Here is a 15417-nt window from a genome sequence, read left to right as displayed (position 1 = left end):
AAATAATATCACTTGACAATATATTGGTGTCTCCATTGACAAAATAGACATCTCCTTTGTCAACAGTAATACCAAGTATCGCAGAGAAATTTGCATATCAGTATTGTAAAACTAATCTTTTCACGTATAAAACTGGTTTGTGAAACTATTATAGATTTTGACTATGAAGTCCCTTTGTTTAGTTAAGCAACATTACTAAGAAACTATTTTTCAGTGTGTGCAACTTTATTTAAAAGCAAGCACTGTATAAACATGTACATATACATATAAAAATACGGAGAACTCCTAATTAATGTATAGTACAGGTCCTTGTTCGCCATTTAGCAGACTATATGTTTTATGAATTATGGTTTAATACAAAACATGTTCCTATCTGAAATTGGTTAATGAATGTAGATTCATCTATAATGAATACTGCTGTATAATTGCACGGCCCAGCACAAAATTATTGCATTCATATATTACATGTAAATAATTGCACAAATAAGCGCCAAGTTACTATAACTTAACAAAAAATCATAAAACTACGTGTATGTACATTATGTTTTATGAACAATATCGCAGAGAAAAAAATCTCGCTTCGAATTCATACTTTTAAAGTATTTTTTTACTTTATTCACATTGAAAATAAACATAATTGAATTTTATTCTCCAATTGATTTAATCATATAATGCACATAATAATTAAATTACCTAGAATTTTTGGGAATTCGATTTACGTAGAAGTACTCTAGATTTATCAATTATTTGGCATGTTGATGCGTTTTAACGTTCATTTGTTCTAAACATTGAATTACTAGCAACGTAAACATCTCTCACTCTTTGTCTTTCGGCAAGTATCTGGACAGATCGAACACGCTGTCGCCATACGTATATTCCCTCTGCACAAGGTTTAAGGGTACGTTGAGCTCGGGTTGTCTAGAATTAGCGCCATCACGAGGCAAAAACATTGCCTGTTGGTTAAAGACAAACGGACTGTAAGGAGAGGACCCTGGGAGGCCCATCCAGGCCCCCGGGTAGGGCGAGTACTCGCTCAGCATTCCCGGCCAGGGCTGCCACGTGATGCTCTTGGGCTCCGCGGATTCTTTGGTGGGTGGAGGTTGTTTAGGTTGCTTTTGGTCCTCTTTTAGTTCGCTCTCATTGGCTGAAATGTGCGTACATATATTAATATTGACTTGCAAAGAGGCATTCACACATTCCTCTCTCTCTCTCTCTCTCTCTCTCTCTCTCTCTCTCTCTCTCTCTCTCTCTCTGAAGAGAACTGCAGTGTAATGATTTTTTTTAAATGTCAAACTTACGTTTTGAGTTGATGTCTAATTTTGGAGAATAGCCTTTTCGCCATTTTGCTCGTCTGTTTTGAAACCAGATCTTAAATTTAAAAAGAAATAATCTGTCATTCCGCAACGATTACTTACATGAATATTGAAATCGAACACCACTATAATTTAAATATTAATAATAATTACCTGGACACGTGACTCGTTGAGTGCTAATCGCCGCGCTAGTTCCTCTCTCGTCATAACATCTGGATATGGAGCTTTCCTAAAGGCCTTTTCCATTTCTTTAAGTTGAAAAGGCGAAAACGTCGTTCTGAGAAATTCAATACATTTTTATACCAATTAAGTTTATATTATGAGGAAAACTGTAAATTTAGTAAAAGTTTGGAGGAAAAAACATTATGTTTGTATTTGTGACTTTTATTGTTATATATATTGAATCGATATCTGTTGACATGCTATATAGTTACAGCAATGTTGTACATCTATTTTCATTTTTTTTAAATTCCGGAACAGAATATGCATCTCATGTGAACTGGTTTTGTCACAAAAGTTTTTGTTTTTAAAGACAAAATTCAGTTATTCACTATGAACACATAGAGCTGATATTTACATTACATTTATTATTTAAACTAGTATATTTTTCATTATTTTTCATTATACATTTAGTTAATATTAATGATCATATCATTTAAATAAAATGAATGTATACATGTAACATGTGTAACATTTTTTCCCCTTAATTACATCAATGAATAATATATAGAGTAGATATTTCCAGTCTTCTGTCATATTGTAAATTTTCAATTTACTGGCTGGGTTTAAGTACAAAAACGATATGACGCATCTTATTGAAGATGATTATTGATTTCATTATTCATATGCGTTCTATGTAACAGTCCAAATTTCATCTTTAGGCATTCAGATTGCTTCGGTTGAACCATATTTTACAGTAAGTGATGCAACTTCATTCAAGAAGTTTGAACTTAACCGATATATTTACGTTTATTAATTTAAAAATTCAAAGAGAAAAACTTCTGTGTAATTTTTGCAAATTGTTTATTGAAGATGAGAAACACTTTGTATTGTATTGTTCAAAATATGACCAATGTAGATTGAATTATAATGGTATATTTAATGTGAACACATATACAAATGTCAATCCCATTAAGGAACTTGTCAATCCTAAAAACATTACAGCTGCTAGAAGGATATGTTGTTTTCTAAAAAACTGTTTCAACGTTAGAAAGGAAAGTCAACAATGAACACTTATACAATTTTATGAAAACCAATAATAACCTTCACACAAGCCTAGTTTTGTTCACCCAATCCATTGTAGATTTATAAGTCAATGTTTAACTTTTGCATGCTATGTTTAATGTTTTGTTTTGTGTACTAGTAAGTCATATTCATGACTGTATGCCGACATGATAATTGTCAATAAATGAATTGAACTGAATTAAAAAAAACAACAATCTTGTTTTGTATTATTTTTTGGTTGTATAATTTTAAATTATTTTGGGCATGCATGTATTTTATAAAAAGGGTTGGAGTGAGCGAAATGTTTACTACAGGAATGTACTTTTATCCTTTTAATACCAAACTAATCTGCAAAAATTATACCTGGTCCAGTTTTAACCCGTAAAATAATTACTGCGTGTAGTGTAAATGTTATTTATTGAGTAAACTCTAAACAAACCATAAATTTTATTACATGTCCTAGTCGCTAATTATAATATTAGTGATCTTTCTTACTTTCACCGGTCTAGAATTTTAAAATTTTACAATATCTGACCAAAAAATATGATTTAAAAAGTTTTGGAAAGGTATAAAAAGTAATAAATGCCTCAGCAGTATTCGAACTCATGACAATCAGATTCGTAGTTAACGCCCTAACTCATTTTAGATCTAAAAATAACCTTAAGACTTCACGTAAGTATCCCTTAAGGAGGATAGATGACTTACAATTAAATTATCCATCAGATCTGCCTTAGAATTTGAAATATATTTCTTTAGTCATAAACTTTTATTTAGTAGATATAGAATTAATGATTTTTTATTTTTTATATTGGATATTTTTAATATCTTTTTAAAGAGCTCTACTTCTCAAGGAGATTAAAACAGCCATGACCACTGCATCCTCTTTAATATACCAAATCATGTAAAAATCAAAGATTTATATAAGGGTCTGGCCACGCATCTTCACCAATGTTCTTTACATTTCATACATGGACAAACATTAGATATTAAACGCAAAAAGACACTTAACAGTTTTTTGCTGGGAGTAACCATAAATTGTCATGGTAACCGATGCCAAAAACTTACTTATAAAAGATTACATCCGTTGCGTTGGTAACAAGGCCAAAAAAAATATAGGAAAAATTGAAGGTGATTTTGATATGCTTTAATTTCTAACTTTTTATAGTTTTGTCGGAACTTGTAAAAATATGCCTGAATTTTTTTCATATACCACAAAATATGCCTGAATTTTTATCATGTACCAGAAAAAGCTTTGTTATGCAACACATAATTGTTGATGCTATTGAAATTTAAGTTGCATAGAAAAAATCACACTGAAATTCTTACTTTTTGAAGAGTCCATAGCAACGACAATTATTTTTAGCAAATTCCAGAGTCTTTTTTTCAAGTTGCTTTACAGTTCGAAACATACTTGATTTTTTTCTCAACCATTGATATCGAATATTTATACTTTATATGTGAATAATTCCTAATCAAAAAGGCCTCAAAATATTAGAATTTACCTTATTTTTCAGCATATTACCATATCAACGGTTCTCAATTTTCATTTTTTAAATTCTTCATTGCACAATCATAATAGTGTGTACCAAAACATTCAAGATTAAAAAAACACTTTAAAATATGCGTTTCTCCATAAATCATTTTCTTTCTCTTGAAAAATGACATTTTTTTTCTCATAATGTATTCTACCCCTGAAACCTCAAGTTGTTTCCATTACTTACAACATGTTCTCAAATAAGTATTGAAATGCCATTTTTACATCTTTATCCTCTGTCACCATGGAAACGGGACCATTTAGCAGAAACAAATGGTGATAGGCTTTTATTACTCATGAAAGTCTATTAAACGGTAAAGTATGAAGAAAATCCGTGCCTATGCGTGGCCACCGAATTTTGATTCTTACATAGAATTGATCTTAATTAACAAAGCTATTTTACATACTACAGTACTATTCAGTATTGTTTTGTGTAGTTTTCAACAACTTATTGTAGAATTGTAGATTTTCATCAAGTATAATCAAATATCATCTCATTTAACTTTTCTGTTGATAATTGATAATTCTGCTTCCAGAAAACACCCCAAAACCAAATGGGGTTCAGACGGATGATACAGGTATATGTAAAGGTTTTTCCAGGACAAAAATTTAAGGACTTTTTTGCGATAATTAAAATCAATGTAGATCTATACGCGATGCTAATTATATAACACATACATGAATAGTTCACCTGGACCTACCTGTGTCTAGGTTTCTTAGTTTTGTTTGCGTCCTCGGAAGTCCTCAATACCGCTGTGTTTGGTGAGAAATTCTGCATCTTGTTGAAATTGTGAAAACCTATTATAAACAAGTGGAAAGTATTCCTTTGTCAGAATTGTTTACACATTAATTCTTGCCTCAAATATCGCGATTTTATTAAATACTTTACATATCATATGGCATAGAAATTACATAAATGTGCCACCATGCACATCCACTAAGAAAATGTCTTTATAATTTCATTTTACATTATTGCACATTGGTTATAATTAGACGGGGGGGGGGGGGGTACACTGTGTAAATATCATAAAATACTCGTTACATGTTTATCTGACAACAAAACTGTGTCAGAAATCTCCTCGTCTACATGCAAATTTCTTCTTTAAAAAAAAAACGATATAGAAACATATCATTGGCCTTGTTATATAACAAGACCTAATCCCCCCACCCCCGAAAAAAATAAAATCTCTATGGCGTTTTACTTACTGATGTTTTCCATTGTCTTCATCTTCCGATCTGTTCCTCAGTCCCTCGTATTATGTCCCAAACCCACAACCATTTAAATTAACTGCAGTGGCTGTCCCGCTACATCAAAGCTCATTGCTGGGCCAGATTTGTCGGTCATAACCAAATTTATGTATGCGTTAACGAGATATAATTGACAAATTATTGGGAAGTTAAATTAATTATGGTAGCGACCACACCGCACCATAAGTTGGCTACATGAGAGAATATAATTGGTTGTGAGTGGACTATTAATTTGGTCGTCAGTGAAATTGTCAGTTTGGGGCCTCCGCTCTGCTAATCATCCCGCTCAGCAACAGTTCAGTCGTGGTGCACTACCCGTATATCCCCGTCCCGGATGTGTTGTCATCGCGGATTATCACCTGATACGACTGACCCCCTAATGCATGAGACGTCACTTCATGCTGACCTACGCGCACGTGCAGCTGTGCATCTCGTACACGACACCCTAGTGCGCGTGTCAAATATCTGCGGGAAAATTACGCTCGCGCAATCAAACAATGTCCGCAATTTTTCAATTGTAAATATTAACAAAGTAACGTCCCCGGTAATTTCGTTTATGGGATTATCAACTGACATTCCCTGAAAGAAAACCAACATTTTCATATTAATGCTGATTCTGGGTTTGAGGAATAGTCTTTTGTCTGACTGTCAATCAACCGTGACCTTCAAACTCATGTCACGCTTCACGAAGCCTCCTCCGGCCAAAGGTCATGAAATGACCCTTAATTTTCATCGAAAACGACGATTATATTAGAGACCCAATTGGATTCGGACGCCAAATAATGGAAATTAAATAGGCAAAGATATATATAAATGTGTGCCAGCGAGGAAAATTACATCTCCCTCCCTTACAATTGATGGCTATCACTGTTCTGCATTCGCTTTAATTTGGTTTTAATATACCCTTGCATGCATTCAAATCGGCCGTGATTCACAAATAAGCAGCAAATGGTCAAATAATGCACATAATCTTTGTTAGTCATGGTTTTGGAATGCTTTTTAATGTCACAAATGTTAAGCATTTATACAATAATACAATGTAATTCGTCATTTAACTTGATTACGTACAAATTTGAAAGTTTTTACCATTAAAAATGAAGCAAGTTTGGATATTGATATCGTAAAAAATCCAACTTTGTTATAACATGGAATTTAGTAACCAAAATTAATTGGTATATTGAATTATTCATGAATTTTTTAATTTAGAGAGAGAGAGAGAGAGAGAGAGAGAGAGAGAGAACTTGCTAGAATGTAATGCTTATTCGTAGACTTAAATCCTAGATTTTGTGAAAAACTAAATACATTTAAATCTTGTTTATTGTTTTTAACACTCCAAGAGCTAGATGTTTATTTACATGTATACATGTACTTTAGATTTTTGAATCACTCTGTCTTCCTTGAATATTAGTTCATTTTTAGCGTTTTCTTTAGTTTATACCGTACTTCTGACATTTGATCAACAATTATAAACATTAATCTATGTACCTCGTGAATCGCCATGTTGATGATGTGAGCGAAATAAATTATATCACAGACCAGTCTCATCCCAGGAAAGTCGGCTATTAGTGTAGATAATACATGCAGATCACACAATATCATGGACAATCTATAGTTTCTGTATCTGTACTAAAGCAGCAATTTCGATTTCCATACAAAGAAGTGATATTACACATCTACAATTAATGGGGCTTTTGAGGAGTAATTTTCTAGTCAACGTCCGTAGCATTACATATACGGAGTTTTACTTAATAAGCTTAATAAATAAAGCTATTAGCCTTATTTCGAGAATTAATTGTTCGGTTTAACATTTTCATTTCTGCCACTAATGTGAGTAAGGATATACAGCATAGCTATTATTAGGGTGTAATATCCAGTAAGGCCTGCGATTGGCTCATCGCCAATTATTTGTTATGAGATTCATTAACATAATGCACGGATTAGTTGAATCCAGGAACACATGGGGGCCGGGAAATTGCTTCACCTTGGATGGCGTAGGACAGATTAATTGTTTGATTGGCAGTTTTATCATATCGACTTTGCTATTAAATGCTCATTTCTGAAATGACATAATCACCCACATGGATGTTCCGATTTTTAGCAGATTAACGAATTGTCAGATCGATTTGGATCAGCAGTGTATAATCACTTTAGAATATCGTATTAAATACGGTTCAAAAGTGATATACCGTTAAGATAACCCCAATATCATAAATAGAAAAAAAATGAAATCAATTTTTTGTGTAATTTGTCAAAAAAAAATGAATTAAATACACCCAAATATACGATGAATTTTAGTTGATAGATTTTGTTCTACTTGAAATTATTTTTTCATTTCTTGACATCTATATATATACATGCATTTCATTTGTTGCATCTTAATGGTAGTAATTTCATTATGACTTGAATCGTATTGCGGGCGGTAGATATTTATTTAAGAAATTATTCACGATTTTAAAAAAAAAATCATACATTTAAGAAATGGAGGTGAGTGTCAAGCTTCGGCAAAACTATGATAGACAGGTAAAAAATAATTAAAAAAAAATTAAAAAAATAAAATAAATGAAATAAAATAAAAATACCGTAAAACTTTGATGAAATTGAGTCAAACTTTATACATATTATGTAAGTAATTCTGCAAATTAGGACCGACTGCCGCACATACGGACTATTTTGATTGCATTATCAAGAAAAAACAAAGTTAGAATGATAAAATAATGAAAACTATTTCTGTTAAGAACAAAGATAAAAAATAAATACCAATCCGACAATTATATATTCTATATGATAGCTTCCAAAGACATTTGAGATGGTATCCTTTTCTGTTTATGTTTCAGTCTACTGACCTGTTAGTTCTTTTATGCGAAAGTTGGAAAGGGGGGAGGGAGGAGGCAATAATGCGAGAAAGTATATCACTTTGCATTGGTACTTAGGTTCAAATTCAAATTTCCCTTCTCTCTTAAAATGCATAGCATGTAAACGCTTGCAATAATTGCTCAACAGCGTTATGCTTCTATATCATATTTCATCATAAACATGTACATATTGTAATCAATTAAATGCACATCAGCATTAATGTTTTTAATGACAACCATTTCTTTTTTAACAATATCCCCTGTTTGCTTGAAACGTATTCTTTCGTCATATTTCATTCATGATTGTATTACTAAGATACTGTTACGGGCGATAGCAACTTTTCGGATCTTTCCGGCAGAGCTCGTGCTCCACCGGAAAGACCCAAATATTTGCGATTGTTTAACAGTAATTCAAATCAAACAATCAAGGTATCTTTTTTAACTGAAAAAAAAAACCAAACAAAAAACCCCAACATTTCAACGAAATTTGTCCGGTGAAAACCAGGCTTTTTAATTTACAGATCTTTATTGTAGATACATGAAACATTTATTGCAAAATATATCAGCAATGGTCTGCTGACACTTTTAACAATATTCTCAAAATGTACAGGCTTAAATTCAATTACATGATTTTAAATCAAAATGATTCTTACTAGCTGATGTTAAATTCAAAACAAAGTCAAAGTTTCAGGCGGATTTTTTGCTTTCAAAAGAAAGTGCGTCATACACGTGCCATTGATATACATGTACTTTTGACCGAGGCCCAGCCCCGAGGCTAGATCGTCTTTAACGTTATGACTAGGGGCAGCTGCACGGCAACAAAAGTAGCTGAGAGCACAAATTCATGCATTCCTCGTAACCACCACTGAAGTCCTTTTCGAGATCATTCTTTTCGACACACAAGTCCAGACACTGCTTAAACCTGTAGCGACACCGGTCTCTACAGATGATGTTCTGGAATCCCAGCCCGTGCGACTGATGGAGGAGGACCGTGAAGCAGAGGAGAGCGAGCACAACCACCTTAATCTGAAACAGATATTACAATGTTGAATAGCAATGCAAGTGCTGATATTGTTGACTGTGATGACAGCAGATTGTGAAGAAAAAAATCTGCATGAAATATCAAAGGTTATATAACACAATAGCAACATACCCAATTCAATGTAAAATTCAATGCAATGTTGCAAAAATGCCACATGCGCAATTCAATATCTAAGACAACGTTAAAAATAGCGATGTACACAATTCAATTTCAAGACAATGTTGCCCAGTAACTATACACACAATTCATCTGGAAATCAGCATGTTAAATATCTCAATGTTGCTTTGTTGTTATGTCATTTCAAATTATCAAATGTTAACGCACATCTAACGATACCAACAAAAAGTATCAATTAACTACCAGGTATTTCATCTCCAGGATACCATACCTAAATATGATTTAATATTACAAAGTAATCTCAGTTTAATTAATTAACCATCATGCCACCATGTAACATCAATGTTAATTTGCCATCCAATATGCAACATCAATATAACAATGCTAACTTTGTATTTAATAGTTAAATTTATTCATAATTTCATAGACCAACTACAGTTAAAATTAGTTTACTATCGTAATGTTAATGTACCATCGTGCCTCAATGTAACCTCAATGTTGATAAGCACCACGCCTCAATGTAACCTCAATGTTAATAACTCATGCCACAATGTAACCTCAATGTTATCAACTATCATGCCACAATGTAACCTCAATGTTACAATGTAATTACCACCACGCCTCAATGTAACCTCAATGTTAATAACTATCATGCCTCAATGTAACCTCAATGTGAATTACTATCATGCCACAATGTAACTTCAATGCTATTTTACCATCATGCTTCAATGTAACCTCAATGTTAATAACTATCCTGCCACAATTTAACCTCAATGCTAATTTACCATCATGCCTCAATGTAACCTCAATGTTATTAACCATCACGCCACAATGTAACCTCAATGTTGATTACAATCATGCCACAATGCAACCTCAATGTTAATAACTATCATGCCACAATGTAACTTCAATGTTATTAACCATCATGCCACAATGTAACCTCAATGTTAATTACCACCACGCCTCAATGTAACCTCAATGTTAATATCTATCATGCCACAATGTAACCTCAATGTTATTACCATCATGCCTCAATGTAACCTCAATGTTATTAACCATCACTCCCCAATGTAACCTCAATGTTGATTACCATCATGCCACAATGCAACCTCAATGTTAATAACTATCATGCCACAATGTAACTTCAATGTTATTAACCATCATGCCACAATGTAACCTCAATGTTAATTACCACCACGCCTCAATGTAACCTCAATGTTAATAACCATCATGCCACAATGTAACCTCAATGTTAATAACCATCATGCCTCAATGTAACCTCAATGTTATTAACCATCACGCCACAATGTAACCTCAATGTTGATTACCATCATGCCACAATGTAACCTCAATGTTAATTACCATAACACCTCAATGTTACCCCAATATAAATTAGCATCTTGCTTCAATTTAACCCCAATGTTGGTTACCATCTTGCCATAATGTAACCTCAAATCATCAGGTTAAAATACAACTACGTTAGTAATTCTTTCCATTAACTGTGTCAAAATGCCATGCAACAATGTTAACGTTTGGTTTTAATAATGACATTTTAATTTTTTATATAATTTTATCAAAATTTTTAATAATTAATGTTATTTATAATTTCATATTCCAAGTTCAGTTAAAATTAGTTGACCATTCAATCTTACCTTGTCAATATGTTCTCTTAATGTTATTTAATCTCGATTTTACATGTTGAATATGACTAATTCTTCATCTTAATCTAAAAGTATTATTTGTGTACATCAATGACAGAACGATCAAAAAGGGTAATTTCTCCTATATATCGTAGACAGAATTTGAAATCAAGATAGAAACAATCTAAAAAAGATCACGTTTAAAATTTCCATGTCTTTTTGTAATGTCAAATCTCCACGTGGAACTGCATCCTCTTCTGTAGAGATTAATAAAGAATGAAGTGCTATAAACCTTTAAAATTCCCCACATCTAAATCTATGGACGGTAATTATGAAGAGCATCGCGATGGAGGACTCAACTGGTTGATGTCCGTCAAGGGACCGTCAGCGTAATGTCTGCTCCTTTCAACAGGACCCGGATCAAAGGTCTCAAGGCCTCTTGGTCCCCGAGCTTTCCGCATTAATGTTTAATTAAGGACTTATTCTAAGTGGTAGCGTGATTGAGCTGGGGGTTATTGAGGGCATATAGATCAACACACGTGTCCATTGAGTATATACTCAATCTCTACGATTTTTGTCATAAAAAATCTAGGAATTATCTGCGTGTGATGTAGTTCATTACCGAATTAACCCAATATCAAGATAAGTAAAAACAAGTCCTGTGTTCATTACTAGAGATCATGGTGAATAAAAACAAATCCCGTGTCTTTCATAGTAAAATAATGAATAGATGGACATATTGATAAAAAAAAAATGAATTAATCAAATTAGAAGGTTCAGGGGAACCCGAGAGAAAACTTTTCATTATTAAAAAAATCCATAAACATGGATTTATGATTTATGTTAAAACCAGTGAATGATTAAAAAAAAAAGAAATATGCACATTGAAAACTTAATATCAATGCTTTTTTGGAAAAATTGGGTTCATTGGCACATATAAAAATCATTTTCTTATCATTACATAATTTTCAGATCCACATTCTGTTATGTTATAGTAATATAAGTCTAACAGAAATAAATGTTTTTTATATCAATCAATAATGTCTCGAAAACGTACGTATAGGGGTCAGTTAATTGTAACTAGTATTCATATACATGTACATGTAAACATTAGGAAGAGGGTCGATTGCTTAAGGTATATAAAGAAAAAGGGGGGGGGGTTAAATGAAAATAATTTATATTTTTTTTTATCATATACAAAAAGGAAGAAAAAAAAATAACACGTTGATAATGCGTTCTTAAATGATCATTGAAATCATGGTATGAATTCAAAATAAAATTGTTAATAAGAATTGTGTCAAGTTAGTTAAATGAATCATGACTGTTGGGACCACTAACTCTACAAACTGCCAGACTGCCTCTGAAACAGCCACCGATTTATGTAAATGATTCCCGTGATCATTTTCCATCTTTACTTTAAATATTCAAAATGAGCGACGAAAGTGCTTTCATTTACATGTGGTTGATCTATGGAGAATAGAGCAATTTACAGATATATTTTCCATAACGTATTCAAACGAAATTGTCTGCAAAAATCATTAACTGTCAAACCAATAAGACAGAATATGTTACTTGCTGTACAATTTGGAATCAATTACTGAAATTCAATTATTGTGCAAATGGTGTTTACAATGACCCAGCTATTATCGACAAAAACAAAATTATATTCACATCGAATCCTTGTTGTTAACCAGAAGTTAATGTGGCATAGTTTTTGGTCTTTTAGTTTTCTGTTTCAGTTTGGCATTTCTAATAGTCCACCAAATTGTGTTATAAGCGAGAGACAGAGCTCACAATACTTTGTCATGTAAATTTTTATCTACGTTTGAATGTTGAAGTAAAAGTTCCAGTTTTATATCTAAAATAAATTTGATTTACTCTAGGAACTGCAGTTTGTTTATCCTTAGAACGTATCAGAAGACAGAAAAAAGCTTGAAAAAGAACTTTACCGGTTTATTGAACCAATGTAAACAGCAACATGGCACGAGGCTTTTTTACCTGACAAAGAATTGTAAGTTCTGTATTTTGCTGAAAACTTTAAGACTGACACTAAAATTTTGGTTGATCATTAGAAATGCATTTCTATAGCATTGCAAACAATTATGGCACAGAAAAATAAAATTTGACCAAAATCGTGACCATGCCCCTTTAATCCAGACAACAACACTTTACGACATTCGACGACTGAATTTGCTCTTTTTCTTGTATTTTTCCTGATTCATCTGTCCATTCATTAATGTATTCACTAATACAACATGTAGACTTCCTGAGAGAGAGAGAGAGAGAGAGAGAGAGAGAGAGAGAGAGAGAGAGAGAGAGAGAGAGAGAGAGAGAGAGAGAACTTACGCAATTTCTTATCGGAATCTACACGGTTTTTGGCCTTTTTCCCTTTGTTCATTGAATGAAGAATTATTTTAAAGTTCATTACGATAGCGTTTTTGCGAGTTTTTTTTATACATGTCTCAAAGTTTCCCACAAGTAAAAACTTCACGTTAAAAAATGGTTCACAGTTTTGTAAACCTTGTATTTATGTTTTTTAAATTCGTAGTGATAGATTCGTTTGGAACAAATTGGCAACCGCATTGACACGCGGACTAGTTTTGCTAAAGATGTTTTATTTAAAAGAATAAACCATTTCAATACCTTATAATCTTGAACTTGATCATTCTTGACTTGCATTTTCATTCTGATTTGCCAGTCAAAATTTACATGAAGTTTTCAATAAGATGATGTTTGTTATTCTAATTAAGTTACATTAATTCATATTTTTTGTATTTTTAAATGAAATAAGTTTTCAATGTTTAATATCAGCAGAAAAAGTGGCAAACTCTTATTTCATTTGGATGAATTCGAATTGATGACATATGGCAATCTACATTTTTTTGTTACTAAATAAATGCCTGACCAAACAAACGACGGTAATTTTACTAGTTAAGGTTTTATTCTAAATCAGGCAATTAGGGTAATTTATAACATGATTTTCTCGTTATGATTAAGATTATCTGGGCTGGAAAATAATTCTCTACAAATTGAACATTGACACATCAAACCATAACTGATGAAAACAATCTCAAAATAAAATAAATTTATACCATTATTGTTAATTAAAATATTAATGTTCAAAAAAATTCATACCATTTTTATAAGTTCCAGAGATTTCGTTTCCCTGCCAGAAGAAAGCACCCAAATGATGGAATCGCCAGCCAAACGTCGAATTTAAGTCAATTTCATAATTCAGCGCAGACACGGGACTGTCAACGATAATTATCATAATGACGTTCTCCGTTCTCTAAGGACCAGCTCCAATTTTCCCGAAGATGTGAAATGGCTAAGCTTCATATAGTACATTTGCTTTTGGCGGTGGGGGCCATTTATCTATCAGCAATTGCGTGTCACGAAGTCCCACGTTGTTTTTCAATGTGTTGTAAATAAACATCGAACAGTTGTGTTGTCGTTTTGTATGACAGTTCTTAGAAACGTCCAGGTCAAATGTCTCAAGGAATTGATCGTGATCTCCCTCTATCTATTTTTCTGTCATAATTTGTCAATTTTTTACCATAAGGAAAATGGATTTGTCTGCGCTGTATTGTTTATCTTAGGGCGTCAAATGTTTGTGGGACTAACTGTCTTCAAATGTAACCTTAAACATATTCATACGATGATGTACAATATATTTCTAATTTATGATACACAAACTACATTTGTAGTTCTGTTCTATCTTACACACAATAGTCCCGTACTATCCTACAAAAAATGGTTCTGTTATATCATACACAAAATAGTTCTGTTTTATTATACACAAAAAAGTTTAGTTGTATCAAAAACAAAATAGTTTAGTTATATCAAAGAAAAATAGTTCTGTTTTATTACTCAGAAAAAAAGTTCTGTTGTATCCTACATATAACAGTTCTGTTCTATCCTACAGAAAATAGGTTTGTTATATCCTACACAAAAAGTTCTGTTTAATTATGCACAATATTTCTTTTATATTCTACACAAAATAGTTCTGTTTTGTAATACACAATAACGTCCTTTTCTATCCTATACAAAATAGTTTCGTTTTATCCTACACAAACAAGTTATATTTCATCATCCACAGAAGGCACTATTCTATCTTACACAAAATAACCCTGTTTTATCCTACATAAAGTAGTTCTATTATATCCTACACAATGTTCTAGAGATGCATAATTCGCAACAATTAACATGGTACATTTTATCAACATAAGCATCACCAGAATACTGTCATGTTGTGAATTTTGAATTTACCGGGTGGCAGTAAATACCAAATTCACATTCACAACATGACAATACCATACTGGGAAGGCGAGAATGTGTATTCCAGCAGACGCTTATCTTTTAAAAAGATTGGTGAGCTAGCCCTGTAGCCATTATAAAAAACAAAATAGATTTCTAAACCATTGGTTTAATCTTCTTAATCGATTGC

At 32.5% G+C, this 15417-nt stretch overlaps 1 protein-coding gene and 1 long non-coding RNA gene across 2 annotated transcripts; both read right to left on the bottom strand.

The window, feature by feature from the left end:
* Positions 1-628: 628 nt before the first annotated feature.
* LOC128179294 (paired mesoderm homeobox protein 2-like) lies at positions 629-5569 on the bottom strand. The gene is made up of 5 exons (XM_052846681.1): positions 5278-5569; positions 4773-4869; positions 1467-1590; positions 1299-1368; positions 629-1144 (listed from the first exon to the last, which is right to left on the bottom strand). The coding sequence occupies exons 1-5, from the start codon at positions 5297-5299 to the stop codon at positions 816-818; spliced, it is 642 nt and encodes a 213-aa protein (XP_052702641.1). The 5' UTR covers positions 5300-5569; the 3' UTR covers positions 629-815.
* Positions 5570-8653: 3084 nt separating this feature from the next.
* LOC128181328 (uncharacterized) lies at positions 8654-14763 on the bottom strand. Its single transcript, XR_008243305.1, has 2 exons — positions 14106-14763; positions 8654-9197 (listed from the first exon to the last, which is right to left on the bottom strand). It is a non-coding gene; the product is annotated as an uncharacterized LOC128181328 (long non-coding RNA).
* Positions 14764-15417: the final 654 nt, after the last annotated feature.

This window comes from Crassostrea angulata, chromosome 4, assembly GCF_025612915.1.
Source record: "Crassostrea angulata isolate pt1a10 chromosome 4, ASM2561291v2, whole genome shotgun sequence".
NCBI classification, from domain to species: Eukaryota; Metazoa; Mollusca; class Bivalvia; order Ostreida; family Ostreidae; genus Magallana; species Magallana angulata.
This window is presented reverse-complemented; position numbering and strand designations above follow the sequence as displayed.

What these genes read in the sequence shown, in the direction of transcription:
- LOC128179294 (XM_052846681.1), bottom strand. Translation starts at nt 5,299, where the DNA reads ATGAAGACAATGGAAAACATCA. An exon ending in GAAGACAATGGAAAACATCA is followed by an intron (nt 4,870 to 5,277) that starts GTAAGTAAAACG and finishes TGTTTATAATAG; the next exon opens with GTTTTCACAATTTCAACAAG. An exon ending in ATTAGACATCAACTCAAAAC is followed by an intron (nt 1,145 to 1,298) that starts GTAAGTTTGACA and finishes CGCACATTTCAG; the next exon opens with CCAATGAGAGCGAACTAAAA.